General features: G+C 48.0%; 1 protein-coding gene and 1 long non-coding RNA gene across 10 annotated transcripts in view; one reads left to right on the top strand and one right to left on the bottom strand.

Moving 5' to 3' along the window:
- Positions 1-26,619, top strand: part of LOC140736197 (protein CBFA2T2-like) — a 189,594-nt gene that overhangs the window by 83,236 nt on the left and 79,739 nt on the right. For 5 of the 9 annotated variants that reach the window (XM_073062110.1, XM_073062103.1, XM_073062101.1 and 2 more), the window contains exons 2-3: positions 19,091-19,237; positions 26,017-26,246. In XM_073062110.1, the coding sequence (XP_072918211.1) occupies positions 19,091-19,237; positions 26,017-26,246 (377 nt within the window). The remainder of the gene's footprint in view (positions 1-19,090; positions 19,238-26,016; positions 26,247-26,619) is intronic. The other 4 variants (XM_073062102.1, XM_073062106.1, XM_073062104.1 and 1 more) reach the window with 1 other exon arrangement.
- LOC140736199 (uncharacterized) lies at positions 21,731-24,253 on the bottom strand. The gene is made up of 3 exons (XR_012100903.1): positions 23,943-24,253; positions 23,363-23,393; positions 21,731-22,045 (listed from the first exon to the last, which is right to left on the bottom strand). It is a non-coding gene; the product is annotated as an uncharacterized lncRNA (long non-coding RNA).

The following is a 26,619-nucleotide window of genomic DNA, read 5'->3' as shown; positions in this document are numbered from 1 at the left end:
CGTGTTTGGCTCAACTTTGTGGGCCGAAGGGCCTGTATTGTGCTGTAGGTTTTCTGTGTTTCTGTGAATTCCACAGATTCACCACCCTCTGGCTAAAGAAACTCCTCCTCCTCACTGTTCTGTTCTGAGGCTGTGTCCTCTGGTCCTCTCCATGTCCTTTCCCATCACTGAGTTTCAGATTACTTATTTTACCAGGTCTTCCAGGGTGAAATCAGGGATTCTCAAGTGGTTAAGCTTCCATGTTCAGCAGTTTCTGGCATTTATCCATCCCCTTTAATCCTGAGAAGTAACCTGTCACTTTCAGCCCACTTTTCCAACACACCTATCCCTCCCTGCTGCTTAAGGCTGCTCTCCACACCGTGGACCGCATCATCCACAAGCTGGCTGATGTTGCCTCCCACATCCACATCCAAGTCACTGTTTGCATATTAGCCAGACCACCAGGGAGAATGTTAGCATTTTTTAGGAATGGGGAGTTTCTCTTGTTGCCCTTTTACACAGAGAGTCGTGGGTGTGTGGAATGCCCTGCCAGATGTGGTGGTAGAGTCAAGTCAAGTCAAGTCACTTTTATTGTCATTCGACCATAACTGTAGGTACAGTACATAGTAAAAATGAAACAACGTTTTTCAGAACCATGGTGTTACATGACACAGTACAAAAACTAGACTGAACTACGTAAAAACAACACAGAGCAAGCTACACCAGACTACAGACCTACACAGGACTGCGTAAAGTGCACAAAAACAGTGCAGGCATTACAATAAATAATAAACAGGACAATAGGGCAGTAAGGTGTCAGTCCAGGCTTCGGGTATTGAGGAGTCTGATAGCTTGGGGGAAGAAACTATTACATAGTCTGGCCGTGAGAGCCCGAACGCTTTGGAGCCTTTTCCCAGATGGCAGGAGGGAGAAGAGATTGTATGAGGGGTGCGTGGGGTCCTTCATAATGCTGTTTCCTTTGCGGATGCAGCGTGTAGTGTAAATGTCCGTGATGGCGGGAAGAGAGACCCTGATGATCTTCTCAGCTGACCTCACTATCTGCTGCAGGGTCTTGCGATCCGAGATGGTGCAATTTCTGAACCAGGCAGTGATGCAGCTGCTCAGGATGCTCTCAATACAACCCCTGTAGAATGTAATGAGGATGGGGGGTGGGAGATGGACTTTCCTCAGCCTTCACAGAAAGTAGAGATGCTGCTGGGCTTTCTTTGCTATGGAGCTGGTGTTGAGGGACCAGGTGAGATTCTCCGTCAGGTGAACACCAAGAAATCTGCTGCTCTGACATATTAAGGACATTTAAGATACTCTTAGCATATGGATGAAAGAAAAATGGAGGGCTATGTGGGAGAGAAGGGTTAGATTGATCTTAGAGTAGCTAAGGGCTAGCACAACATCATGGACTGAAGGGTCTGTACTCCACTGTACTGTATGTTCTGTGTCTAGAGGTTACCTAGGATCTTCCACGTACCCAGATAAAGCCTCAGTTTAACGATTTGTTGGCAGGGCGGCATCTGTGACAGGACTGCATCATCATCATCACTGCATTTTTATTATGCTTGTATCTTAGTGAGTCTTAAAGACAGAGCAGTCTGACTTGGAGACGTGCGTGCCAATGGCGGGCCTCTAGCTAGAAACCGACACTCAGATCCCTTCTCCTCTTCCAGGTGTCACCTCCCAGCTTCTCACTTCACCCGCCGTCCCCCACCCTCCCGTCCCACCTCATCTCACTTATCACCTGGCAGCTTGTTCCCCCCCCCCCCACAAACTTCTTATTCTGGCTTCTCCCTTCCTTTCCAGTCCCATTGAAAGGTCTCGGTCCAAAAGGTCGACTGTTTATTCCCCTCAGCATATGCTGCCTGACCTGCTGAGTTCCTCCACCATTCTGTGTGTGCTGTTCTGTTATAAATGAGCTGTATCGCTCAAAGCTGCTTTGCCCTCCCGTCACTCTCCTTTAGGGAAGAACCCCTCTAACCGGCCTCTCCTAAATCAAGCCAGAAGTAAGCATCAGCAGAACTGAAATCAAAACATTCCAGAAACCCTTGGTGGGTCAGGCAGCATCCATGGAGAGAGCATCAGAGTTAATATTTCCATTCAGTGACTTTTGCCAGTACTAGCTGGAAGTATTAGTGGGGGAGTCTAAGACCAGAGGGCACAACCTCAGAATACAAGGATGTCCCTTTAGAACAGAGGCGAGGGAAAAAAATCTTTAGCCAGACGTGGTAAACCTGTGGAATTCATTGCCACGGACGGCTGTGGAGACCCTACTTAAGAGAAAGGTTGATAGGTTCTTGATAGTAAGGGTGTCAAAGGTTACAGGGATAAGGCAGGACAATACTATCGAGAGGGAAAATAAATCAGCCATGATGGAACGGTGGAGCAGACGTGGTGGACCCAGTGGCCTAATTCTGCTCCTATGTCTTAAGGTCTTGTGTGTCCCTTGGTCTTCTGCTGGCCAAAGCAGGAGAAAGACCCAGACTTCAAGATGGAATGGAGAATTCAAGTGACAGGCTCATTTTCTCAACATTATTTATTTATTTGTCTTTTTTCCTTTTTTGTATTTGCACAGTTTGTTGTCTTTTGCACATTTTTTGTCCTTTGTGTGCGGATTTTCATTGATTCTATTGTACTTCTTTGGGTTTGCTATGAATGCCTGCGAGGAAGTGAATCACAGGGTGGTATATGGTGACATAACTACTGTTTAAGTGAAGACATCTGGAAGCTGAGACTGAAAGGAGTACTCCACAGAGTAGTGACTCAGTCTGCTTTCAAACCCGGTGATCAGGCCAGACCCAATTGCCAACCTTCAGCTAAAAACTGTGAGAAAAACAGATGGTCTGGTCTTTACAACGTGGCTCTGTGAGGAAGCTGTGGCTGTGCAACTGTCGGCTTCTTTTCCAACATTTTCTGACCGTGCCTCATCAAAACCTTGGAGCAGGAGTTGGGCCATTTGGCCCTGCGTGGTCATTGGATAATGTTGTGCTTGATCCGCCACACCATATTTCTGCTCTCTCCCCGGTAGCCTCTATGCCGTGAACCCCTGTGTGTGAGGACTCGGCCTCAGGGCGGGGTGTCGCCTGTTTACAGCCACCAGGAGAGAGGTACGGGAGCCGGTGTGCTCCACCTGGGGCTGAGCGGCTAGAGTCGGTGCTGCTCCGCCCCCACCAGTGTTTGCTTGGCAGAGGACAAGCTCCATTGTGGTCGCCTGCAGATTTTAGTGCTCGAGTTTGGATTCTTCTATTGCGTGGCGTTACCCGGTATCTGTGGTTTTTGCTGTGTTTTGCACCTTGACCCCGGGGTAACACGATCCCGTTTGGCTGCATTTATCAACATTCACTCTCACTGGGCTCGTATGCAAACTTGGCTCGATAGTTAACTGGGCTAACAGCCACATGACTCAGTGGTGAGGAGGCCACCTTCCATAAACAATATATGTCTAGGGGCGGTATGATTCGGGGTTCAAACCAAACAGGAACGTCATGATGTTCCGATTGATTTAAGTGAATGGCGTGTAAATACTGTCCACACACAATTACCGGTCAGCAAGAAATAACAGATCGTACACCCGATAAATTTATAAAGAAAGAATATTTACCAATTTCATCTTTACCAGTTAATAGGAAGAAAGAAATAAAAGGAAAATAAAAGGTCCCATTACAGTTAAACCAGTCCTATGTGCACATAACCATTGGAGCAAATACAGGAGGATTCGGGGGTGTATCTCTTACACCTGGCTCCACCGTCTCCGTGAAAACACCCACCATGTTTTTGAACTCCCTTCAAAGACCAACTCGAGCAAACTGTCTGTCTCTCTCCCCCTCTCCCCGTCCCTCTCCCTCTCTCCCCTCCCTCTCTCCCCCTCTCCCCCTCCCTCCCCCTCCCTCCCTCTCTCCCCCTTTCTCCTCTCTCTCTCTCCCCCTCTCTCTCTATCTCCCTGTCTCCATCTATCTCCCTCTCTATCTCTCTCTCCCTCTCTATACCTCTCTCTCCCTCTATATCTCTCTCTATCTCTCTCTGTCTCCATCTCTCCCTCTCTATATCCCTCTCTCTCTCTATCTCTCTCTCCCTCTCTATCTCTATATATCTCTCTCTCTATCCCTCTCTCTCTATCTCTCTATATCTCTCTCTCTCCCTCTCTCTCTCTTTCTCTGTCTCCCTCTCTCTCCCTCTCTATCTCTCTATATCTCTATCTCTCTCTATCCCTCTCTATCTCTCTCCCTCTCTCTATCTATCTCTCTCTCCCTCTCTCTCTCTATCTCTCTCTGTCTCCATCTCTCTCCCTCTCTATCTCTATCCCTCTCTCCTTCTCTATCTCTCTCTCTATATCTCTCCCCCCTCTCTCTCTCCCCCCTCTTCCCCCTCACTCTCTATCTCTCTCCCTCGCTCTCTATCTCTGTCTCCATCTCTCTATATCTCTCTCTATCTCTCCCTCTCTATCTCTCTATCTATCTCTCTCTCCCTCTCTATCTCTCTCTCTGTCTCTATCTCTCTCCCTCTCTATCTCCCTCTCTCTCTCTCTATCCCTCTCTCTCTCTCTCTCTCTCTATATATATATATCTCTCTCTATCTCTGTCTATCTCTCTGTCTATCTATATCGCTCTATATATCTCTCTCTATCACTCTCTCTCCCCCCTCTCTCTCTATCTCTCTCTCTCTCTCTATATCTCTCTCTATATCTCTCTCTATCTCTCTCTCTATATCTCTCTCTCTATATATCTCTATCTCTCTCTATCCCTCTATCTCTCTCCCTCTCTCTATCTCTCCCTCTCTCTCTCTATCTCTCTCTGTCTCCATCTCTCTCCCTCTCTATATCCCTCTCTATCTCTCTCTATATCTCTCTCTATCTCTCTGTCTATCTCTCTATGTATATCGCTCTATATCTCTATCACTCTCTCTCTCCCTCTCTCTCTCTCTCTCTATCTCTCTCTCTCTCTCTCTCTCTCTCTCTATCTCTCTCTCTATCTCTCTCTATCTCTCTATATCTCTCTCTCTCTATCTCTATCTCTATCGCTCTCTATCTCTCTCTATATATATATCTCTATATCTCTATCTCTCTCTATCTATCTCTCTATATCTCTCTCTATCTCTCTCTCTATCTCTCTCTCTCTCTATCTCTCTCTATATCTCTCTCTATCTCCTCTCTCTCTCTACCTCTCTATCTCTATATATCTCTCTCTCTATCTCTATCTCTCTATCTCTCTATCTATCTCTCTCTCTATCTCTATCTCCCTCTCTATCTCTATCTCTATCTCTATCTCCCTCTCTATATCTCTCTCTCTACCTCTCTGTCTTATCTTTACTATTGCCCTTCCTCCTTGGAGCCAGTTGTCTGCACAGAACACTTCTTGCAATGGGGACTCTCCTTCCAGTGGCACTCTGCAGCATCTTCCCTTCGGTCCGGCTCCACAACTCCTGCTAAAACATTCCCAGCCAGACTACTGTCCTTCAGAAGATTCTTCGCCACAATCCTGATTAGCCGAATCACATTCCTAAGCTGAACAACATGGGTCCTTATCTTAGCGGAAGCCAAAACACACTTTCCAGCACGACACACTGCTTTTACAGAAAACTGCGAATATAAACTACCTCACAGCATAGCAGTGGGAGTCTTACCCAGGACATTACACGTAAGGTTGAACGACAATTGCAGCTTGGAAACTTCAACTCTAATGCCTTCTGTTTATAGAAGTCTTTTTAAAAATACATTTAGCCTCCACTGAGTTATTCAAAGGTTGGTCACCCCCTATGTGACAGAATTTCTCCTTATCTTAGTCCTAGAGACCTTTCCCAGTAGCTAGACCTCACAACCTGAGTAAACATCACCCCTACATCCAAACCATCAAGTCTTAACAGAAATTCATAAATAGGTAATGAGCTTACTGTGAGTCAGGGTAGCCGGCAACCTCATACCCTGGTGAGTCAGGGACGTGCTTATCCCAGCATCTGAAGCCAGCTCCAGCGGACTGGGCGGATGAGATCTACGGCGAGATCCAACGACTAGGAAGGTGATACTGCAGCGCAATGCGGAGAGCAAAGGGCACGACATGGCACAGAGACGTCACGGTCATCCACTGCAAACAAGGAAGACCCCAGTTAGTGATGCTTGTTAGTGCCACTGGATCTGGCCCTCTGAGGTCGGGAGAGTGAAACTCCCCCAGTGCAACGGCTTTTCCACTTTAAAACCTCTCCCGTACCGGTCGGACATTTCCATTGCCATTCCTTTGAATCAATGAAAAGCTTTTGCCTGCTTTCCAGCCAGATTGATCATCTCATACAGGGGTTAGTTTATTACTGTTCGATATTCCGAGGTAGTACAAGGTAAAACAGAGACAGAAGCGGAGCAAAGTGTCATAGTGAGGTAGATTGCGAGGTCAGTACTCCATTACAGTGCATCATCCAGAATCAAGTTTAAAATCACCCGTGTCGTGAAATTTGTTAACTGTGTGGCAGCAGTACAATGCAATACATGATAATAAAAACAAATCTGTGAATAACAGTATATATATATATATATATATATATATAATAGTTAAATTGAATAAGTAGTGAAGTAGTGTTCATGGGTTCAATGAGAATGTGAACACGGCATGACCTGGGTGGTGGGGGTCCTTAATGATGGACGCCACATTCTTGGGGCATCACCCCTTGAAGAGGTCCTGGATACTACAGAAGCTAGTGCCCATGATGGAGCTGACTGTGGTTACAATTCTCTACAGCTTTCTTCAATCCTTTGCAGTCACCCCCTCACCCTGTTCTCCCCATACCAGACGGTGATGCAGCCAGTTAGAACACTCTCCATGGTTCATCTGTAGAAATATCCGAGTGTTTTATATCATTGTCTTAGGTATAAGTTGTTCTTGAACATGGTGGTATGTCCTGTCAGGCATTTGTATCTTCTGCCTGACGGAAAAGAGAACAAGAATAGTATCATACAAAAGTTTAAAAAAGACGACAAAATGTAGAATATCATAAACACAACAGATTCTGCAGGCACTGGAAATCCAGAGCAGCACACAATAAATGCTGGAGGAACCAATAAGTGGTGGAGAAGAATAAAGAACCAATGTCTCAGGCTGAGATGCCCTGATGAAGGGTCTTGGCCCAAAACGTCAGCTCTTTATTCCTCGCCCGAGCTGCTGAGGACCTCCAGTGTTTTGTGTATGGTACTCTAGAATGTAGAACAGGGGTATCCAACCTTTATTATGCCATGGGCCCTTACCATTAACCTGGGGTCCATGGACCCATGTTGGGAACCCCCTGACGTAGAGTATAGTGCTACAGTGAGGGGAAGAGCGAGTGCAGACGGACAACACGGTGCGAGGGCAGGGAGAGATATATTGAGAGATTAACAGTTCACCTTTAGCATATAAGTTTCATCTCATTCTTCTGAAGTCTAATAATCTATTCTCTTCTCATATGATTGTTCTGCCATTCCAAGTAAGGAGATCAAGAGAGCACACAAGATGTGCATCCTTACTAAAATCCCCTATCATGGCAGCAAGAGTCCCTAGCTCCTGTAGATGAAACCTCTTGTTATAAAGGCCAGCATACTGCTTGCCTTATTGACTGCTGGCTGCTCTCAGTGACTGCTGAACACCCCGTTCCCTTTGTACATCGACATTTCCCTATCTACCACCTATTAGATAATACTCTGAATTTCTATTTAGCCACTCTTTTGCACTGTGTAAGTAATGAGACTGTTCATAATTTGCAACCAGTTTATGGGTGAGTGACTTAACTGGCAATATTTCATCACGATGAGCATCTGGAGGGCTCGTTGAAGCAGAATAATTTTCACCCTCCGTCACTATGAATTCAATCTTGGCCTGCAATAACCTCTCCGATCTCTGTGCAACTATTATTTCCATTTCTTTTTTAATTTTGCTGGAGTTTATTTACTTAATCATCCGCAAAAGCTTATCTCTGAGTGTCTGGAGTAAGGAATTATTTCCCACCATTCCAAAGCCGTCACAACCCAATAGCTTAATTCCATTATCACTCCCTCCTTTCCTTGCTTTTGGATTAAAGAAGCCACTTTCGATCCTTTGGCTCTTCAAAACCCTTGTCACCCTTGCTGAGAAAATTTGCAGCAAACGATTTATTTTTTATCAATCTGACCCTTAGTGAGAAAATGCCATTCTCGGAACAACCAAGGGCCAGAAGTTTATTTCGGGCCAATTTTCTGGTCTGGAATAGGCTCCACTGTTACACCCAAGGCCCCGGGGCTGCAGCTGATAAAGGCCTCAGGCCCAGTGAATATTTAGGATACTCAAGATCAGCTTCAGAGGCCAGGTTCCAGTGTGTGAAAAATGACAGAGACATACAATGCAGAAACAGGCCATTCAGCCCAACCTTCCCATGCTGACCAAGATATCCTATCTAAGCCAGTTCCATTTGACTGCATTCTGCATAACCCCATTGAGATACAGTGTCCAGCAGTACTATTCACCTGTGTTATACAGTGACAGACCTGTAGCCCTGTGTTATACAGTGACAGACCCGTCCCCACCAGTACTGTACCCTGGTGTTATACAATGACAGACCCATCCCCACCGGTACCGTAACCCAGTGTTATACAGTGACAGACCCGTCCCCACCGGTACCGTACCCCGGTGTTATACAGTGACAGACCCGTCCCCACCGGTACTGTACCCCGGTGTTATATAGTGACAGACCCGTCCCCACCGGTACTGTACCCCTGTGTTATACAGTGACAGACCCGTCCCCACCGGTACCGTACCCCGGTGTTATACAGTGACAGACACGTCCCCACCGGTACCGTACCCCAGTGTTATACAGAGACAGACCCATCCCCACCGGTACCATACCCCGGTGTTATACAGTGACAGACCCGTCCCCACCGGTACCGTACCCCGGTGTTATACAGTGACAGACCCGTCCCCACCGGTACTGTACCCCAGTGTTATACAGTGACAGTACTCTTTTCCAAAGAAGAAACTGCCTGCAGCACTGACACACACATATATATGGATGTTTATTCAGACACATTAACATCGAAATATACTTACCGTACATGCCAGGGGATGCACACACATTCCCTTGTCTGCCTGTAAGTATTTAAACACACACACAAGTAACTCACCCTCTCTCTCCCACACTCCACACTCACAGCACAGATACTCACTAACCACTCGGTCTCACATCTCACCCCATGCAGATTGAAAGTTCACTCACAGCTAACCAGAAAACTCAGGCAGGTGGGAACATTCCAGGAAGTCTGTTTACATTTTTCAAGCGTCTTTTTTTTAAATATTGATTTTATCTGTGATGGTTGCAGCCCTAATGCTTCCTGCTGGTCTGTTGCTGAGACAGGGTGAGGCGCGGAACGCCGATGCGGACTGAGCAGGTGACTGACACGCTCTGCTTGCTGGTGGTGACATTCTGAGAAGCCAGCAGTTGGAATGTGGCGGTTACAGCTGGTGCTGGTGATTACCGTGCCTGCTGCTTCTCTCCACGGTGCAGGAGGTGAAGCTCCCTCTGGGTCTTCAGATTCAATTGTATGGAAGGGATTATAGACAGCCAGTCAGCAAAGATTAGGTTCTGGGCAGAGAATTCTCAGGACAGTGTGACTGGAATTTGTTTGCGCCTGAGAGAGTGTGAGTTTGTGCTTGACTGTGTGTATGCGTGTATATGTTAGAGAGAGTGTGTGGGCATGAACCTGATAGCATGTCTGAGCAAATAAAACCATTAGACATAGGAGCAGAATTAGGCCATTCAGCCCATCGAGTCTGCTCCACCATTCCATCATGGCTGATTTATTTTCCGTCTCATCCCCATTCTCTGCCTTTTCCCTGTAACTTTTAATGCCCTGACTAATCAAGGACCTATCAACCTCCACAGTAAATGTGCCCAATGACTCGGCCTCCACAGCCATGGGTGACACTGAATTCTGCCGATTCACCACCCTCTGGCTAAAGGAACTCCTCGTCACCTCTGTAGACTTGAGTGTGTAAGTGCATGATAGTGAGCGTGGGAGAGCTGAGCGTGCATGCATTTGAATGTGTTCACGAGTACTGGGGTATCGTTGCAGTTCTGTCACCTACCTACAGGAAAGATAGAAACAAGCGTGCAGAGAAAATTTACAAGGATGTTGTGGGTACTGAAGCACCTGAGTTATAGGGAAAGGTTGAATAGATTAAGACTTTATCCCCTACAGTTTAGGGGAATGAGGGGAGATTTAATAGAGGTATACAACATTATGAGGGGTATAAAGCAGGCTTTTTCCATGGATGTTGGGTGAAACCAGAACTTGAGGTCCTAGGTTAAAGGTAAAAGGTGAAATATTTAAGGGGAACGTGAGGGGGAGCTTATTCACTCAGGGTGATGAGAGTGTGGAATGAGCTGCCGGCGGAACTGGTTGGTGCTTGTTCAATGTCAACTTTCAACAGAAATTCGGACAGCTACATGGGTGGGAGATGAACAGGGGGTAATGGTCCAGGTGCAGGTTGATAGGACTAGGTAGAACGACCGTTCAGCACAGAACAGATGGGCCGAAGGGCCTGTTTCTGAGCTGTAGTGCTCTATGACTATTGGAAGGGAAGGTTAAGGAAAGATTTCTGACATCTCCCACCTGGAGACAGTGTGGAGGAGGTTTACAAGGATGTGGCCAGAGGTGGAGTTTTTGAGTGTGTACCTGTGAGGGTGCCTGGATGGCTTCATGCATATGTTTTGAGGGTGCAGTTCCCTCCGATCAGTCCGCACAAGAGTGCAGCACAGACTAGATGGGCCGAAGGGCATGGGCCTCTACTGCATTGTTTTATGACCCTATGCAGCCCAGGAGCAGCAAGTGTCACTGGTCACCAGGGAAGGCCCGGTGAAATGTGGGATTTCTGACCCGCTCACCTGAGAGGCAACTTGCAAGGTCCTGTTGTCCTTCTCCTCCAAGAGGTGATGCCCCTCCATCACAGGCGCTCCCAGCAGACGGTGGAGTTATGGGTTGGGTGCTCAGGGATGACCTTATGGGAGGCTGGAAGTTGTTAACACATGCAAAATGTTGGAGGGACTCTGCTGAAGGATAGTCTGCACCCTGATGCCGTGAACATCAAATTCTCCTTCCAGTTAAATAAATTCCCTCCCCCTTCCCTCTTCTTCTATTCCCCATTCTGGCCTCTTCTCACCTGCTTATCACCACCCCCCTGGGTCCCCTTCTCCTTCCCTTTCTCCTATCTGTAAGATTCCTTCCTCTCCAGCTTTTCACCCATCCTACCCGCCTGGCTTCACCGCCTTCTAACTATCCTCCTTCCCCTCCCCCCTACCTTTTTATTCCGGCATCTTCCCCCTTCCTTTCCTGAAGAAGGGTCTCAGCCTGAAACGTCAAGTGCTTACTCATTTCCATAGATGCTGCATTTGCACAGCTTGTTGTCTTCCACACTCCGGTTGATTTCTCAGTGATCCTGTTATAGTTATTCTTCTATATATTTGCCCTCAAAGGAATCACAGGTGACATATATGTCGAGTCCGACTCTTTAGGACCTCATGGTCCATGGAGTTTTCATGGCGAGATACGGAAGCAGATTTCCAGGCCTTTCTTCCACACAGATACTGCTGCTGCCCAGGTTGGGACCCAGCTGGGTTTGAACTCAGGACCATCTGCCTTGGAGTCCAGCGCTGATGCCACTACACCGCCAGCCAGCCCAAAGTACATATATGTACTTTGATAGTAAAACTTACTGTGAACTTTAACATACCGAGTCCCTCCAGCATCTTGTCTGTGTGTGTTGTTCTGGATTTGCAATATCTGCAGGCTTTCTCACGCTTGTGGAAGCTATTAAGTTAGTTTGAATCTTTCTTTATCCTCCTCTCTAACCTGTAAAAATGAAAGAATCGGTAAGTAAGCCAAGGCAAGGCCAACTCTGCTGACATGGAAGCCACTGGGGCGAGGAGCTGGTGGAGCTTCTCAACACATCTCTTCCACTCATACACACTTTTTTACCTGTCATCATGTATGAACACACACACACACACACACTCACACTCACACTCACACTCACACACACTCTGTCTCACACACACACACACTCACACACACACACACACTCACACACACACTCACACTCACACACACTCTGTCTCACACACACACACACTCACACACACACACACACACTCACTCACACACACACACTCACACACACTCACACACACACTCACACACACACACACTCACACACACACACACACACACACTCTCTCACACACACACACACTCTCTCACACACACACACACTCTCTCACACACTCACACACACACACACACACACACACATTCTCCCTCATTTTGTCTCCTCTAGTAGGCCATTCGGCCCATCATTGCCTTTTGATCATGGCTGATTCCCCCCCCCCCACCAACCCCACTCTATGCCTCTATCATATCACTGTCATCCTCTTCGCTCTAAAGAGAAAAGTCCAAGCTCATGCAACCTATCCGCCATAAGACACGCTCTTTAATCCCGGCAGCATCGCAGTACATCTCCTCTGCACCCTCCCTAAAGCTTTCTTCCTTTCTTCCTTTCGTGAGGTGACCAGGATCCAAATACCCCATTCATCCCCAAAATCTATCTTGGTCCCATTCCCTCAAAGAAGGGTCATTATTGTTAGCCTTCTAGGGGCAAAATGGTAGTGTAGTGGTTAGCACAGCACTTTACTGTACAGGTGACCAGGGATCAATTCCCGCTACAGTCTGTGAGGGGTTTGTATGTTCTCCCTGTTAAAAGTGGGTTTCTTCTGGGTGCTTCAGTTTACTCCTACAGTCCAGAGTTATACTGGTTGGAAGGTTAATTGGTCATTGTAAATTTTCCACAGTGTTAAAATTGAGGGATTGCTGGGCGTTGTGCCACGGAGGGCCGGAAGGGCCTATCTCGTGCTGTAACCCAGGCTGGGATACTGACAGGGTTTGAGAGGAGGACCACGGACAGACTGGATGTTGGCAGTGTTTCAGAGACGGACAGTGTCCGGAATCGATTGTTAGGAATGAGATTACGGAATACCTGGATGCACACGACAAGATCAGCCAAAGCCAGCATGGTTTCTTGAAAGGAAAATCCTGCCTGACTAACCTACTGTAATTAGTTGAGGAAATTACAAGCAGGGAAGACAAAGGAGATGCAGTGGATGTGGTGTACTTGGATTTTCAGAAAATCTTTGACAAGGCACCGCACTTCAGGCTGCTTAGCAAGATCAGAGCCCATGGAATTACAGGGGAGTTACTAGCATGGGTGGAGCATTGGCTGATCGGCAGAAAACAGAGAGTGGGAATAAAGGGATCCTATTCTGGCTGGCTGCCGGTTACCAGTGGAGTTCCTCAGGGGTCAGTGTTGGGACCGCTGCTTTTTACGATGTATGTCAATGATTTGGATTACGGGATTAATGGATTTGTGGCTAAACTTGCTGATGATACAAAGATAGGTGGAGGAGCGGGTAGTGTTGAGGAAACAGAGAGCCTGCAGAGAGACTAAGATAGTTTAGGGGAATGGGCAAAGAAGGGGACAAATGAAACACAATGTTTGAAAGTGTGTGGTCATGCACTTTGGTGGAAGAAATAAATGGGCAGACTATTAATTAGATGGGGAGAGAATTCAAAATGCAGAGATGCAAAGGGACTTTGGAGTCCTTGTGCAGGATACGCTAAAGGTTAACTTCAAGGTTGAGTTGGTGGTGAAGAAGGTGAATGCAATGTTGGCATTCATTTTTAGAGGTACAGAATATAAGAGCAGGGACGTGATGTTGAGGCTCTAAAAGGTACTCGTGAGACTACATTTGGAGTATTGTGTGCAGCTTTGGGCTCCGTATTTTAGAAGGGATATACTGACGTTGGAGAGAGTTCAGGGAAGATTCACGGGAATAATTCCAGGAATGAAAGGGGTACCATATGAGGAATGTCTGGCAGCTCTTGGGCTGTATTCCCTGGAGTTCAGGAGAATGAGGGGGGATGTCATAGAAACATTCCAAATGATAAAAGGCTTGAACAGATTAGATATGGCAAAGTTATTTCCCATGGTGGGGGGGGGGGGGTTCTAGGACAAGAGGGCATGACTTCAGGATTGAAGGACGTCCATTTAGAACAGAGATGTGGAGAAATTACTTTAGTCAGAGGGTGGTAAATCTGTGGAATTTGTTGCCATGAGCAGCTGTGGAGGCCAAGTCATTGGGTGTATTTAAGGCAGAGATAGATAGGTTCTTGATTAGCCAGGGCATCAAAGGGTATGGGGAGAAGGCAGGAGAGTGGGGATGACTGGAAGAATTGGATCAGCCCATGATTGAATGGCGGAGCAGACTTGATGGGCCAAATGGCCTACTTCTGCTCCAATATCTTAGGGTCTTAGGATGGTGGGCAGGCTGGATATTGACAGGGTTTGAGGGACGGACGATGGGCAGGCTGAACGTTAGTAGGGTTTGAGAGAGGGTAATGGTGGGTGGTTCCTCCTGAACTAATTCTGCATGTTCCCATTTGCAATGGAATGAGCAAATGGGCCTCTCGCAGATTATCGCCATTCATCACAGGGACAGTCCCAGACCACGAGGATCTCGCCACAGTAATTTAAACTGCATTCACTGATTTTTTAATATTCCCATTTTGTGGCTAAGCAAGAAAAAAAATGATCATCCTCATTCCTGTTGGCAGCAGCTGGTGCACGTTGAAGATGGATAAGTTCATTATGCTAACATTTTCACAGTCTTCCATTTGAAAGAGTCAGGCCACCCAGCTCTTTAATAAGCAGCCTCTCTCCTTGGGCATCGCCCAACCTGCCTTGTGCAGTTCATTTCAATGAGTGTGGAAACAATATGCAATTATTTACCTCCTTTAACATTGTGGAATGCCGTCAGGAGTGTGACAGCAAATGTTATCAGCCGAAACCAGGCATTAAGCCACAGGGCTCCACTGAATGCTCGAGGCTCCTGGAGCACTGGGAGGTGAAGTGCCGAGCTGCGACGTCCACTGAGTTGCTGCTCAAATTTAGTTGTTTTTAAATTGTTTTTTTTTTAGGTTCGTAAGGATGGTTTTGGGGACAGAGAAGGCACAGGTTAGGTTTAGGGACAGAGATGTGGGGGAGCTGGAGGTCGGGCTGGCGTCTAAATCCCCACTCTTGCATTTGAAGACCAGTGACGTGGACGTGGGACATCCGTGGCCGGGTGTGGGACCAGCAGAGGTGGTGGGGGCCCCGCCACCCCAACGAGTAGCCGGCGCGTTCTGGAATCGGAGTCCCATGTGGGCACAAGAATCGAGCTCCGATGATCCCCTCCGGGTTTGCAAATCAGTGAGACTGAGTTGGAGGCCCGGTGTTCGGTGATCACCATTTTGCAGGTTTGGTGCTGAGGATCGAAGCACGAAGACTGATTTCTCCCACATTTCGAAGACGTTCAAGTTAGGATCAGTGAGTCATGGGCACGCTAGTGTGGCACCAGAAGCACAGCGACACTTGTGGGCTGCCTCAGCCCAACCTTGCACTGTGTTGGATGTTGAAGCAAACAATGCGTTTCACTGTGTGTTCTGATCAATTGATGTACAAGTGACAAATAAAACGAATCTTTAATCTTTATCTACTGGGTGACATGTTAACGCATCGCTTTACAGCGCCAGCCACTAGGGTTCAATCCCCACCGCCGTCTGTAGAGAGTTTGTACTTTTGCTATGACCACATGGGTTTCTTCTAGGTGGTCCGGTTGCCTCGCAGATTTTAAAGGTGTACAGGTTGGTAGGTTAATTGGTGACATAGTTGCAGATGGACCACCCAGGCTTATTGGGTCGGAGGGGCCTGTTACTCTGCCGTTTCTCTAAATTAAATTAAACATTTTTAAAAAATCAAAAATTAAATTAAATTAACTCAGTGGCAGGATGTTGGTGTTGCTGGGTAGGCCAGTGTTTATTTCACATCCCTATTCACCCACAAGAGGGAAGCCATGAGCTGGCTTTTTGAAGAGCTGTTGTCCTTCTGGAGACATTGCTAAGGGGCATAGAGGCCCGGGTTTTACACCCAGTGGTGCCGCTCGAGTTGTGTGTGACTTGCAGGAGAACGTGAAGGTGGTGGTGCTCCCCTGCACCGGCTCCGATTGTCCGGCGTGGTGGTAGACACTTGGTTTTGGGCAGTGTGCTGGGAGAAAGCGCACTCTGGGAATCTGTGTCACTGAAGCTGTCAGCATTCCAGATTTTGTAAGACATGCGTATAAGGACATGGTGTCTGGCCTGAGGCGAAAGAAAGATTAGTTTTATAGTGTAATAATTTACAGCAATAATGATCATGAGTCAATTCCCACCACTGTCTCCAAGGAGTTTGTTCGTTCTTCCCATGAAGCTCCAGTTTCCTCTCACGTTCCAAACCCGTACCGGTTAGAGAGGATTGGTAAATTGTGAGCATGCTCTGTTGCCGCTGGAAGCATGTCGACACTGGCGGGCTGCCCCCAGCACATATTCAGATTGTCTTGTAAGAAACGCAAAGGAGGTTTCAACGGCATCATCCTTCATCGTTATGTGCTGTGTTGTATGACGTGGGCGATCACGGTCCCGTGGTCATGATTGTGCTTGGCAAATTTTTCTACAGAAGTGGTTGGCCATTGCCACCTTCTGGGCAGCATCCTTACAAGATGGGTGACTCCCAGCCATTACCAATACCAGGACTTGTGATATACACCAGCTGCTCATACAACCGTCCACCACCTGCTCCCTTGGCTTCACATAACCCTCATTAGAGGGCTAAGCAGATGCTTTACCTCGCCCAAGGATGGCCTGTGGGCCAGCGGAGGGAACACCTCCTTTGGTAGAAACCTGCCGCCCAACATATGTTTCAAAGTACATGAGACAGATAAATGTAATCTTTATGTTCTGTACAGTAAAACAAGCAGTAAAATGCATCATCAACAGCATGAGTAACCCAGTCTGAGATGCGATGGAGCAATCCGTGGGTGTCACCAGATGTTCAATGTCAACGTTATCATGTCCTCAACATACTAACCCTTACTAACCCACATGCCTTTGGACTTTGGCAGGAAACCAGAGCACCCAGCGGAAACATGGTCATGGGGAGAGCAAAAAAATCCCGTACAGTCAGCAAGGGAAATGAACCCTGGTCGTTTGATCACTGGCAGTGTGTACTGTTAGGCTAACTGCTGCACGGCTGTACTGTGGTGGGATGCTAAAAGGAATTACAGCATTAAAGCAGGCTACTCGGCCTATCTATGAGGGTGTTTGTGCACTGTACTAGTTACCTCCCGCCCATCTTCATCAAAACCCTTTCCCTTTGTTGACAGATGGCTCACCCATGATATGAGGTCTCACCTCGTGCATGACAGAAGCATGTTGCTGTAACTGGTGGGGTCGTAGCTCTGGATAATCCTCTGCATTTCATCAGGGGAACACACTGTGTGTTGCTGGGAAGGGTGGAGGAGGAGGAGAGCCTCCTTCACAAGTCCATGTGCCACTTCCCAGCACAGGAAATGTCTACAACAGGGAGAGTAGTCGTGGTGGTCTTTCAAAATTGTCTGGAGCTAATTATTTCTTGATCTGGAGCAGCTTAATTATAAAACACATCTGGCAGGCAGCTGCACAAATCCAGCCCTCTTCCTCCTCTCTGCTCTCTGTTCTGCTTGGCTCATCTCTTCGCACTCAATTTAAGTAACATTTCCTTACCGGGATTATTGTCGAGAATTCCATCTCCCCAATGATATTTCAGCACTGGACCCCTCCTGGAGTCCATCTGATCTCTAGGACCTTCATAGATTTATCCAGCACTGTGGAATCTGCCCACTTTTCTGATGTCAAGTCAGCCTCGGCTCAGGGGAGAAGAAGCCCTTCGCTTTATGGAGAAGAGTGGCTGTAAGGGAGAAGGGAGCAGGAGACCTGTTCGTTGTAATTATAGAGAGTCCGTCCGGAGTATCGTAAGGGTTCTGAGAAATGTCTGTGAACTAATGTTTGTGTAAATCACGTTGGTTGAGATTGCACAAGTTACATTTGTATATTAGGTGGCCACAGATTTTAGTTAATTTTAACTTCTAGCCATATTAGCTGATTTGCCAGGGGTGGTGTAGTGGCAGCCGCACTGGACTTCCAGGCGAGTGGTCCCGGCTTCGAGTCCGGCCGGCTCTTTGCACACTTTCCATCTGTGCTGGGTTGAGCATTGAGTCAGCAACTCAGCGTCGTAAGAAGACAAACAAAAGTGCTGAAGAAAGTTGCCACCTGATGCGCCACGAGGCGCAGAGGGGAATAACGTAACATTTTAGATAATTATTATAGTTTTATACTACAGATTCAAAACTTGTTGGACCCTGAGAGTTTCCAGTCTACAGAACGCTCGACGACAGTATTTCAACCTGAGCTTACAAATACACTCAATGGCTACTTCATTAGATACCCTGCTTACTTATTACTGTTACTGTTGTCTCTTGTCAGCTTGAACCTGTCTAGTCATTCTCCTCTAACCTCTCTCATTAACAAGATGATTTCACCCACAGAACTGCCACTTACAGGACGATTTTTGTTTGTTGCATCATGACTACTGTGCATGAAAACCCCAGGATAAGCAGTTTCTGAGATACTCAAACCACCCCATCTGGCACCAGCAATCATTCCAGGGTCAAAGTCACTTAGATCACATTTCTTCCCCATTCTGATGTTTGGTCTGAACAACTGAACCTCTTGACCACAACTACATGCTTTTTATGCATTGAGTTGCTGCCACGTGATTGGCTGATTAGATATTTGCATTAATGAACAGGTGTACCTGATAAAGTGGCCACTATGTCAAAATATTTGTTGCTTCACGGCAGCAGTACAGTACAATACATGAAAAGAAATTCTGTAAGTTATATTAAGGAATATAAAAAGTTAATGCAAACAGAGAAAGTAATAGTGTTCATGGGTTCTTGGATCATTCTGAATCTGATAGCAGAAAGGGAGAAACTGTTCCTAAAATGATGAGTGTGTGGCTTCAGGCTCCTGTATCTCCTCTCTGAATGTAGTTTGAGGCAAAATGGAATTAGATCCAGAAATGAAAGTGGGATGAGCAAATCCGATCTCGGGGAACTCTGCGGTGTTTGGATTTTAAATGTCCTAAGAAAAATCTCTTTTTCTTCTTGTGTTACTAAGCAGTCAACGGAGAGAAGAAGCGTCCCATGATGCCAGGATCTCCTGTGGATGTGAAGGCCCAGTCCAGGGCCACCCCACCGACCATGCCTCCTCCGCCCTCAGGGAACCAAGGGGGACCACGTGCAACATCCTTCACACCAACATCATGTAAGTTTTCTCGTCAACGTCCAGTGCGTTGATCGCGCTGCTGCAGCTCTTTCCTGGGGTTGCTCAATTACAGTGGCATCTGTGTGCATCGACCGTGAGACACAGCAGTAGAACCTGGCCATTCAGCCCATCGACTCTGCTGCACCATTCCATCATGGCTGGTTTATTATTCCTCTCAACCCATTCTCCTGCCTTCTTCCCATAACCGTTGACTCACTGATTAATCAAGAACATATCAAACTCCACTTTAAATGCACCCAGTGACTTGGCTTAATTCCACAGCTGTCCGTGGCAATGAATTCCACAGATTCACCACCCTCTGGCTAAAGAAAACTTCCCTCATCTCTGTTCTAAATGGATATCCTTCTATTCTGATGCTGTGCCCTCTGGTCCTACTCCCCCTCCGGAGTAAACATCCTCTCCGCATCCATTCTATCTGGGTCTTTCAATATCCTATAGGTTGCAAAGGTTCAAGCAAAAGGCGTCCTTTGTTCACGGACACTGTGGTCCACGGACCCCTCAGTTGATGGTAGGGGTCCATGACATAAAAAAGGTTAGGGCCCCTTGGGATCCTGTGAGAAGGGTGCTGAGAAGTATAGAGTGAATGAGGCTTCATAACTTGCAATCCTCCACTAAGGCCAGTGGGAGGGCAGAGTGGCGCAGCCGGTAAAGCTGCTTCCTCAAGCTCCAGAGAGCCGGGTTCAATCCCAGCCTCGGGTGATATATGGAGTTCACACATTCTCCCCTGTGACTGCTGATGAATTGGCTGCTAAAGTTGAAGGTGAGTGGTAGAATTGGCAGAGTTAATGAGTTTTATGGAGAATAAAATGGGTAGGATGAGTATAACGTTGGGGTGCTTGATGTTGGTCCAGTCTTGATGGGCTGAAGGGCCTGTTTCTGTGCCGTGTGACTCCGTGGTGCAATACCATGATCGTCCTGTAATCTGAAAAAAATCATCCAATCCAGTTCAAAACAAAAACATAAAGAACACAGAGCAGAAGCTGAAGAGATTCTGCAGATGCTGGGAAGTGTGAGCAATACACAGAGTTCCGGAGGTTCAGCCAGCATCCATGGAGGGGAATAAATGGTCGACGTTTCGGGCTGAGAGCCTTCATCAGTCCTCAAAGGGAAGGGGACAGAATAAGAAGGTGAGGTGGGGCGAAGGAGTGCAAGTTGGCACATGATAGGCGAGATAAGGTGGGTGGGTGGGGGAGGGGAGATGAAGTGAGAAGCTGGGAGCTGATATGTGGAAAAGGAAGGAGCAGATGAAGAAGTCATCTGATAGGAGATGAGAACGGACTATGGGAGAAAGGGAAGGAGGGCGGGACCCAGGGGGGAGGTGACGGTAGCTCAAAGGCGTCGGTGTTTCCGCACCAGGCCGTGATGCAGCCAGTCAATAAATACACTGTGCACTACGTATCTATAGAAGTTTGTCAGACTTTCCTGTTTCAGACAAGCCACTGCTGTCCGTGCAGTGCAGGTGTTCCATGGGGAATCTCTCTGCTTCATGCCACATCCCACCAGCCACCTGATTGTCCCTCCTCCCTCCAGAATCCCCCTCATTTTGAGCTCGTTTCTGTGGCCCCGGTAATGCTCCCATGGTTAGGCTTGGTGGCTGTCATTCCTCTGAGCTAGAATGCAGAGGGTTCAAGTCCCAGCCCCAGACTCTAGAGCAGAGGTTCCCAACCTGGCGTCCAGTGACCCCTTGGTTATTGTATTAGACCATGGCATAAAAAAGGGTGGGAACCCCTGTTCTACAGCATAGAAGCCACAAGGGCTTTCCTCCATCTTATCCTGTTTAAGTTTAGAGAAAATAAGAAGTCGGACATTGGAATCATCCTTTAAATTTGAGGAAACTTGGCGACCCTTTATTCAATATTTTCAGTGGCTCTGACTTATGGCCCTTCCAGTTACCTTTCTGAAGTTTTGGATTTGATCAGAAAGTGTTTCCTTTTTTCCTGATTTTTACTCTCAAGATGAGTTGCCCAGGTTTTTTTTCTTTTTCTCTTTTTGTGTTTTGGGTTTTTTTTTAATGTACAATTCAATTATAAAAGTTTCTTTATCTTTTTTTCTTCTTGTTACGGCTAAGAGGAGAATCAATTATTATATACTGTTAGATTAATTCTGTGTATGATCGTGATAATGTTTATTTTTCCTTTTACTTGAATTGTTATTGATAAAGATTTTTGAGACGATTCTCTTGTTTATATATATGTGTGTACTTTTGCTCAGTGGGTTGAGCAGAGTCTGTGGGAGGAAAGGTATTATTTTCAACAAAATACTGCATCTGTCTCCTATAATCTTACAAACTTCTCTCAGGTCTCCGCTCGACAACCCCATTCTGTGCAACCTTTCCTTCTAGCACATGCCCTCTAATCCAGGCAGCATCCTAGTGAATCCCTTCTGCACTCTCTCCAAAGCTTCCACATCCTTGCTGTAAGTGTAGCCACCAGAATTAAATGACCATTAGGCATAGGAGCAAAATGAGACCATTCAGACCATCGAGTCTGCTCTGGTTTTCGATTGTGGCTGCCTTATTTTCCCTCTCAACTCCGATTCTACATGTAGTCTATTTTTGGTTTATGTATTTAGAGATGCTGGCCCAACGAGCTGCAACACCCAGTAACTCACCTATTCAGCCCTAGGAGTGACCAACCAACCTGCTAACCGGTACATCTTCGGAATGTGGGAGGGAACAGGAGTACCCAGAAGAAAACCCACGTGGTCATAGGGAGCTCATACAAACTTCTTGTAAATGGTGTCAGAATTGAACTCTGATGCCCTGAACTGTAATAGCACTGGGCTAACCTCTGGTGCCCCCAGCTGTAACTGGGCTAACCTCCGATGTCCAAGCTGTAACTGGGCTAACCTCCGGTGCCCCCGGCTGTAACTGGGCTAACCTCCGGTGCCCCACCTGTAACTGGGCTAACCTCCGGTGCCCCAGCTGTAACTGGGCTAACCTCCGGTGCCCCCAGCTGTAACTGGGCTAACCTCCGGTGCCCCAGCTGTAACTGGGCTAACCTCCGATGTCCAAGCTGTAACTGGGCTAACCTCCGGTGCCCCCGGCTGTAACTGGGCTAACCTCCGGTGCCCCACCTGTAACTGGGCTAACCTCCGGTGCCCCAGCTGTAACTGGGCTAACCTCCGGTGCCCCCAGCTGTAACTGGGCTAACCTCCGGTGCCCCAGCTGTAACTGGGCTAACCTCCGGTGCCCCCAGCTGTAACTGGGCTAACCTCCGGTGCCCCAGCTGTAACTGGGCTAACCTCCGGTGCCCCCAGCTGTAACTGGGCTAACCTCCGGTGCCCCAGCTGTAACTGGGCTAACCTCCGGTGCCCCCACCTGTAACTGGGCTAACCTCCGATGTCCAAGCTGTAACTGGGCTAACCTCCGGTGCCCCCAGCTGTAACTGGGCTAACCTCTGGTGCCCCCAGCTGTAACTGGGCTAACCTCCGGTGTGCCCAGCTGTAACTGGGCTAACCTCTGGTGCCCCCAGCTGTAACTGGGCTAACCTCTGGTGCCCCCAGCTGTAACTGGGCTAACCTCTGGTGCCCCCAGCTGTAACTGGGCTAACCTCCGGTGCCCCCAGCTGTAACTGGGCTAACCTCCGGTGCCCCCAGCTGTAACTGGGCTAACCTCTGGTGCCCCCAGCTGTAACTGGGCTAACCTCCGGTGCCCCCACCTGTAACTGGGCTAACCTCCGATGTCCAAGCTGTAACTGGGCTAACCTCCGGTGCCCCCAGCTGTAACTGGGCTAACCTCTGGTGCCCCCAGCTGTAACTGGGCTAACCTCCGATGTCCAAGCTGTAACTGGGCTAACCTCCGGTGCCCCCAGCTGTAACTGGGCTAACCTCCGGTGCCCCCAGCTGTAACTGGGCTAACCTCCGGTGCCCCCACCTGTAACTGGGCTAACCTCCGATGTCCAAGCTGTAACTGGGCTAACCTCCGGTGCCCCCAGCTGTAACTGGGCTAACCTCCGGTGCCCCCAGCTGTAACTGGGCTAACCTCTGGTGCCCCCACCTGTAACTGGGCTAACCTCCGATGTCCAAGCTGTAACTGGGCTAACCTCCGGTGCCCCAGCTGTAACTGGGCTAACCTCTGGTGCCCCCAGCTGTAACTGGGTTAACCTCTAGTGCCCCCAGCTGTAACTGGGCTAACCTCCGGTGCCCCCAGCTGTAACTGGGCTAACCTCCGGTGCCCCCACCTGTAACTGGGCTAACCTCCGGTGCCCCCACCTGTAACTGGGCTAACCTCCGATGTCCAAGCTGTAACTGGGCTAACCTCCGGTGCCCCCACCTGTAACTGGGCTAACCTCCGATGTCCAAGCTGTAACTGGGCTAACCTCCGGTGCCCCCAGCTGTAACTGGGCTAACCTCCGGTGCCCCCAGCTGTAACTGGGCTAACCTCTGGTGTCCAAGCTGTAACTGGGCTAACCTCCGGTGTCCAAGCTGTAACTGGGCTAACCTCCGATGTCCAAGCTGTAACTGGGCTAACCTCCGATGTCCAAGCTGTAACTGGGCTAACCTCCGGTGCCCCCAGCTGTAACTGGGCTAACCTCCGGTGCCCCCAGCTGTAACTGGGCTAACCTCCGGTGCCCCCAGCTGTAACTGGGCTAACCTCTGGTGTCCAAGCTGTAACTGGGCTAACCTCCGATGTCCAAGCTGTAACTGGGCTAACCTCCGATGTCCAAGCTGTAACTGGGCTAACCTCCGGTGCCCCCGGCTGTAACTGGGCTACTGCTAATTGGCCCCCTCATTGTAAGGATGGTGTCCTTTGATCTAACCAGAGATTCCCCCCCCCCCTGTAAGAACCCTCTTTGACGTCTGCTTATCCTCTTCCCCAACTTGGACTGGAATCATAAAGCCATAAGAAGCAGAGGTAGTCCATTTGGCCCATCATAGAATGATTCCCCTCCAAAAGAAACTAATTGTGAGACCTGTCCATCCTCCAGCTGTCCCATGTTCTTCCCATCACCCATCTCTCTCTATTCCAATTTACGTACTTTCTCATGGCACAGAAGGAGGCCATTTGGCCCATTGAGCCCTCATTGGCTCACAGGACAATCCCATGTCTCTGTTAATTTTCCTTGTTAACTTGTCTGGCACACACTCCACCACCCACATACACTAAGGGCTCTACCCGGTCACCAGTTAATCTCCGAATCAGCACATCTTGTGCATATGGGAGGAAGCCAGAGCGCACGCGGAGGGAATCTGCGCAGTCGCAGGGACAATGGGTAAATTCCTCGGTGACCGCACCAGAGCTCGGGACTGAACCGGGGTTACTGGAGGTGTGAGGCAGTGACTCTACTCACTGAGCCGTTATACCCTTGCCCTTCAGACGGTTACCCACTTACCCGTTGCATTCTACCATTGAATGCACTTTAAGGCATTATGTTCATAGTCATGAGCTTTGGGTTTCCTTTGCCTCTTTGTCAGCCGATGACCCAAACCGTGTTCCCTTTGGTCACTGATGTTCCTGCCACTGGAAATCTACCTGTCCTCAAACTTTACCTTACTTTCCCAAAATGTGATATCCAGAACGGAGCAGGGTATTCCCAGGGTGAGATTCCCAATGCACAGGAAACTCGCTCTGTCCCAGACTAAACCTTTAGATCATATATGTCAAACTCAAGGCCCGCGGGCCAAATCCGGCCCGCGGTGGAATTATCTTTGGCCCGCGAGATAATATCTAATTACTATTAAAGCTGGCCCCAGTCATCGAAGCGCCTATGGCGTATGATATGGCTAATGCTGAGTTTATTCAGGTACCAGGTTTTCAGGGTTTTTAGTGTTTATTCGGCAGTCTTCTTCATAAGAAACGGAATTTGTGAAGTGAAACACTTTGTAGTTATAGCAGAGACTGAGACACATGAGAGCAGGCTGAAAAAACGGAGGCAACGAAAGCTGCGTTCGCACGGGTCCGACTGATGCAGCCCGCATGAAGCTGCATTTTGCTCAATCCGACCCGTGACCTAAAATGAGTTTGACACCCCTGCTTTAGATTAATGGCTCCCCAAGCCCCTAATCTAAAGTTGGCTGATCTTGAAGTAGCGATCAGCCACGTTTTTATAGAGCCTTTGCTGCAGGATTCCCCAAAGTACATTCCATCCATCTGAGATATGAAAGTCTCTAAGTGCAAACTGTTTATTTTGCTGTCTTTTAAAAAGGTTGTTAAATTAAATTAGAGTTAAGTGTTATGCTCAAATAACCTGACTAACTGGATTGTGTGTGTGTGTGTGTGTGTGTGTGTGTGTGTGTGTGTGTGTGTGTGTGTGTGTGTGTGTGTGTGTGTGTGTGTGTGTGTGTGTGTGTGTGTGTGTGTGTGTGTGTGTGTGTGTGTGTGTGGATCTGAATGTGGTTTTACCATAATATTTATATATGCGTGTATGTGTGCTTGCATCTGTATGGGTGTGCGTGCTCATGCATGTCTGTGAATTTATGTGCCTCTTTGTCTGTGTTTGCGTGTGCATGCGTATATCTCTCTGTGCATGCATGCATGTGCCTGTGTATGTGGATCTTTCGTATGTATATATGTTTCTGTTTGTGTAACTACAATTTGTATGTGTGTGGATCGATGTGTGTATATCTGTGCTGGTGTGGATTTGTCTGTACCTCTGTGCGTATGTTATCTGTGTGTGTTTGTATGTGTATGTGTCTGTTTCTATGTACGTGCGTGTGTCTGTTTGTGACTCCCTCTCTCTCTCCGTCTATGTGTACTTGCTCATGTATGTGTGTTTGAATACACGTGTGTGCGTGTGTGTGTATGTCCTCTCCCGCAGTGCCCAATGGCGTCGAGCACTCCCCGCCTGCCCTGAATGGGGTGCCATCCCCGCCCCAGCGGTTCACCAACGGTCCCTCGTCCTCGCTGGCCAGCCAGCAGCTTCCCGCCACCTGCGGCGCACGGCAACTCAGCAAGCTGAAGCGATTCCTGACCACGCTGCAGCAGTTCGGCAACGACATCTCGCCAGAGATCGGGGAGCGGGTGCGCAGCCTGGTGCTGGCGCTTGTGGTGAGTAATTTCACAGGGGCGGCGGCGGGAATGAGGGGGTGTTGGTGCAGAGGGACGGGATAGGAGGCCATTTGGCCCTTCTTATGCTCAGTTAGGCTGGAGATGACCACGTCCTACCAGCCCACTTCTACATAGAACTTAAAAGTTTAAAGTTTACTTGATATCAAAGTGTGTATACGTTATACAACCTTGAGATTTGTCTGTTAACAGGCAGCCACAAAACACAGAAATATAAAAGAACTCATTAAAAAATACTGTCAAACACCCGATGTACAGGGAAAAAAACAGATCATGCAAACAGTAAATGCAACAAATGGTGTTCTGAACTGAAGTCCACGGATAGTCCATCCCCAGAACCTTAGTTCAGTGCTGA

The sequence above is a fragment of the Hemitrygon akajei genome, chromosome 11 (assembly GCF_048418815.1).
Source record: "Hemitrygon akajei chromosome 11, sHemAka1.3, whole genome shotgun sequence".
NCBI classification, from domain to species: Eukaryota; Metazoa; Chordata; class Chondrichthyes; order Myliobatiformes; family Dasyatidae; genus Hemitrygon; species Hemitrygon akajei.
Note: the sequence above shows the minus strand (reverse complement) of the source record. Positions and strands in the feature narration are given on the sequence as shown.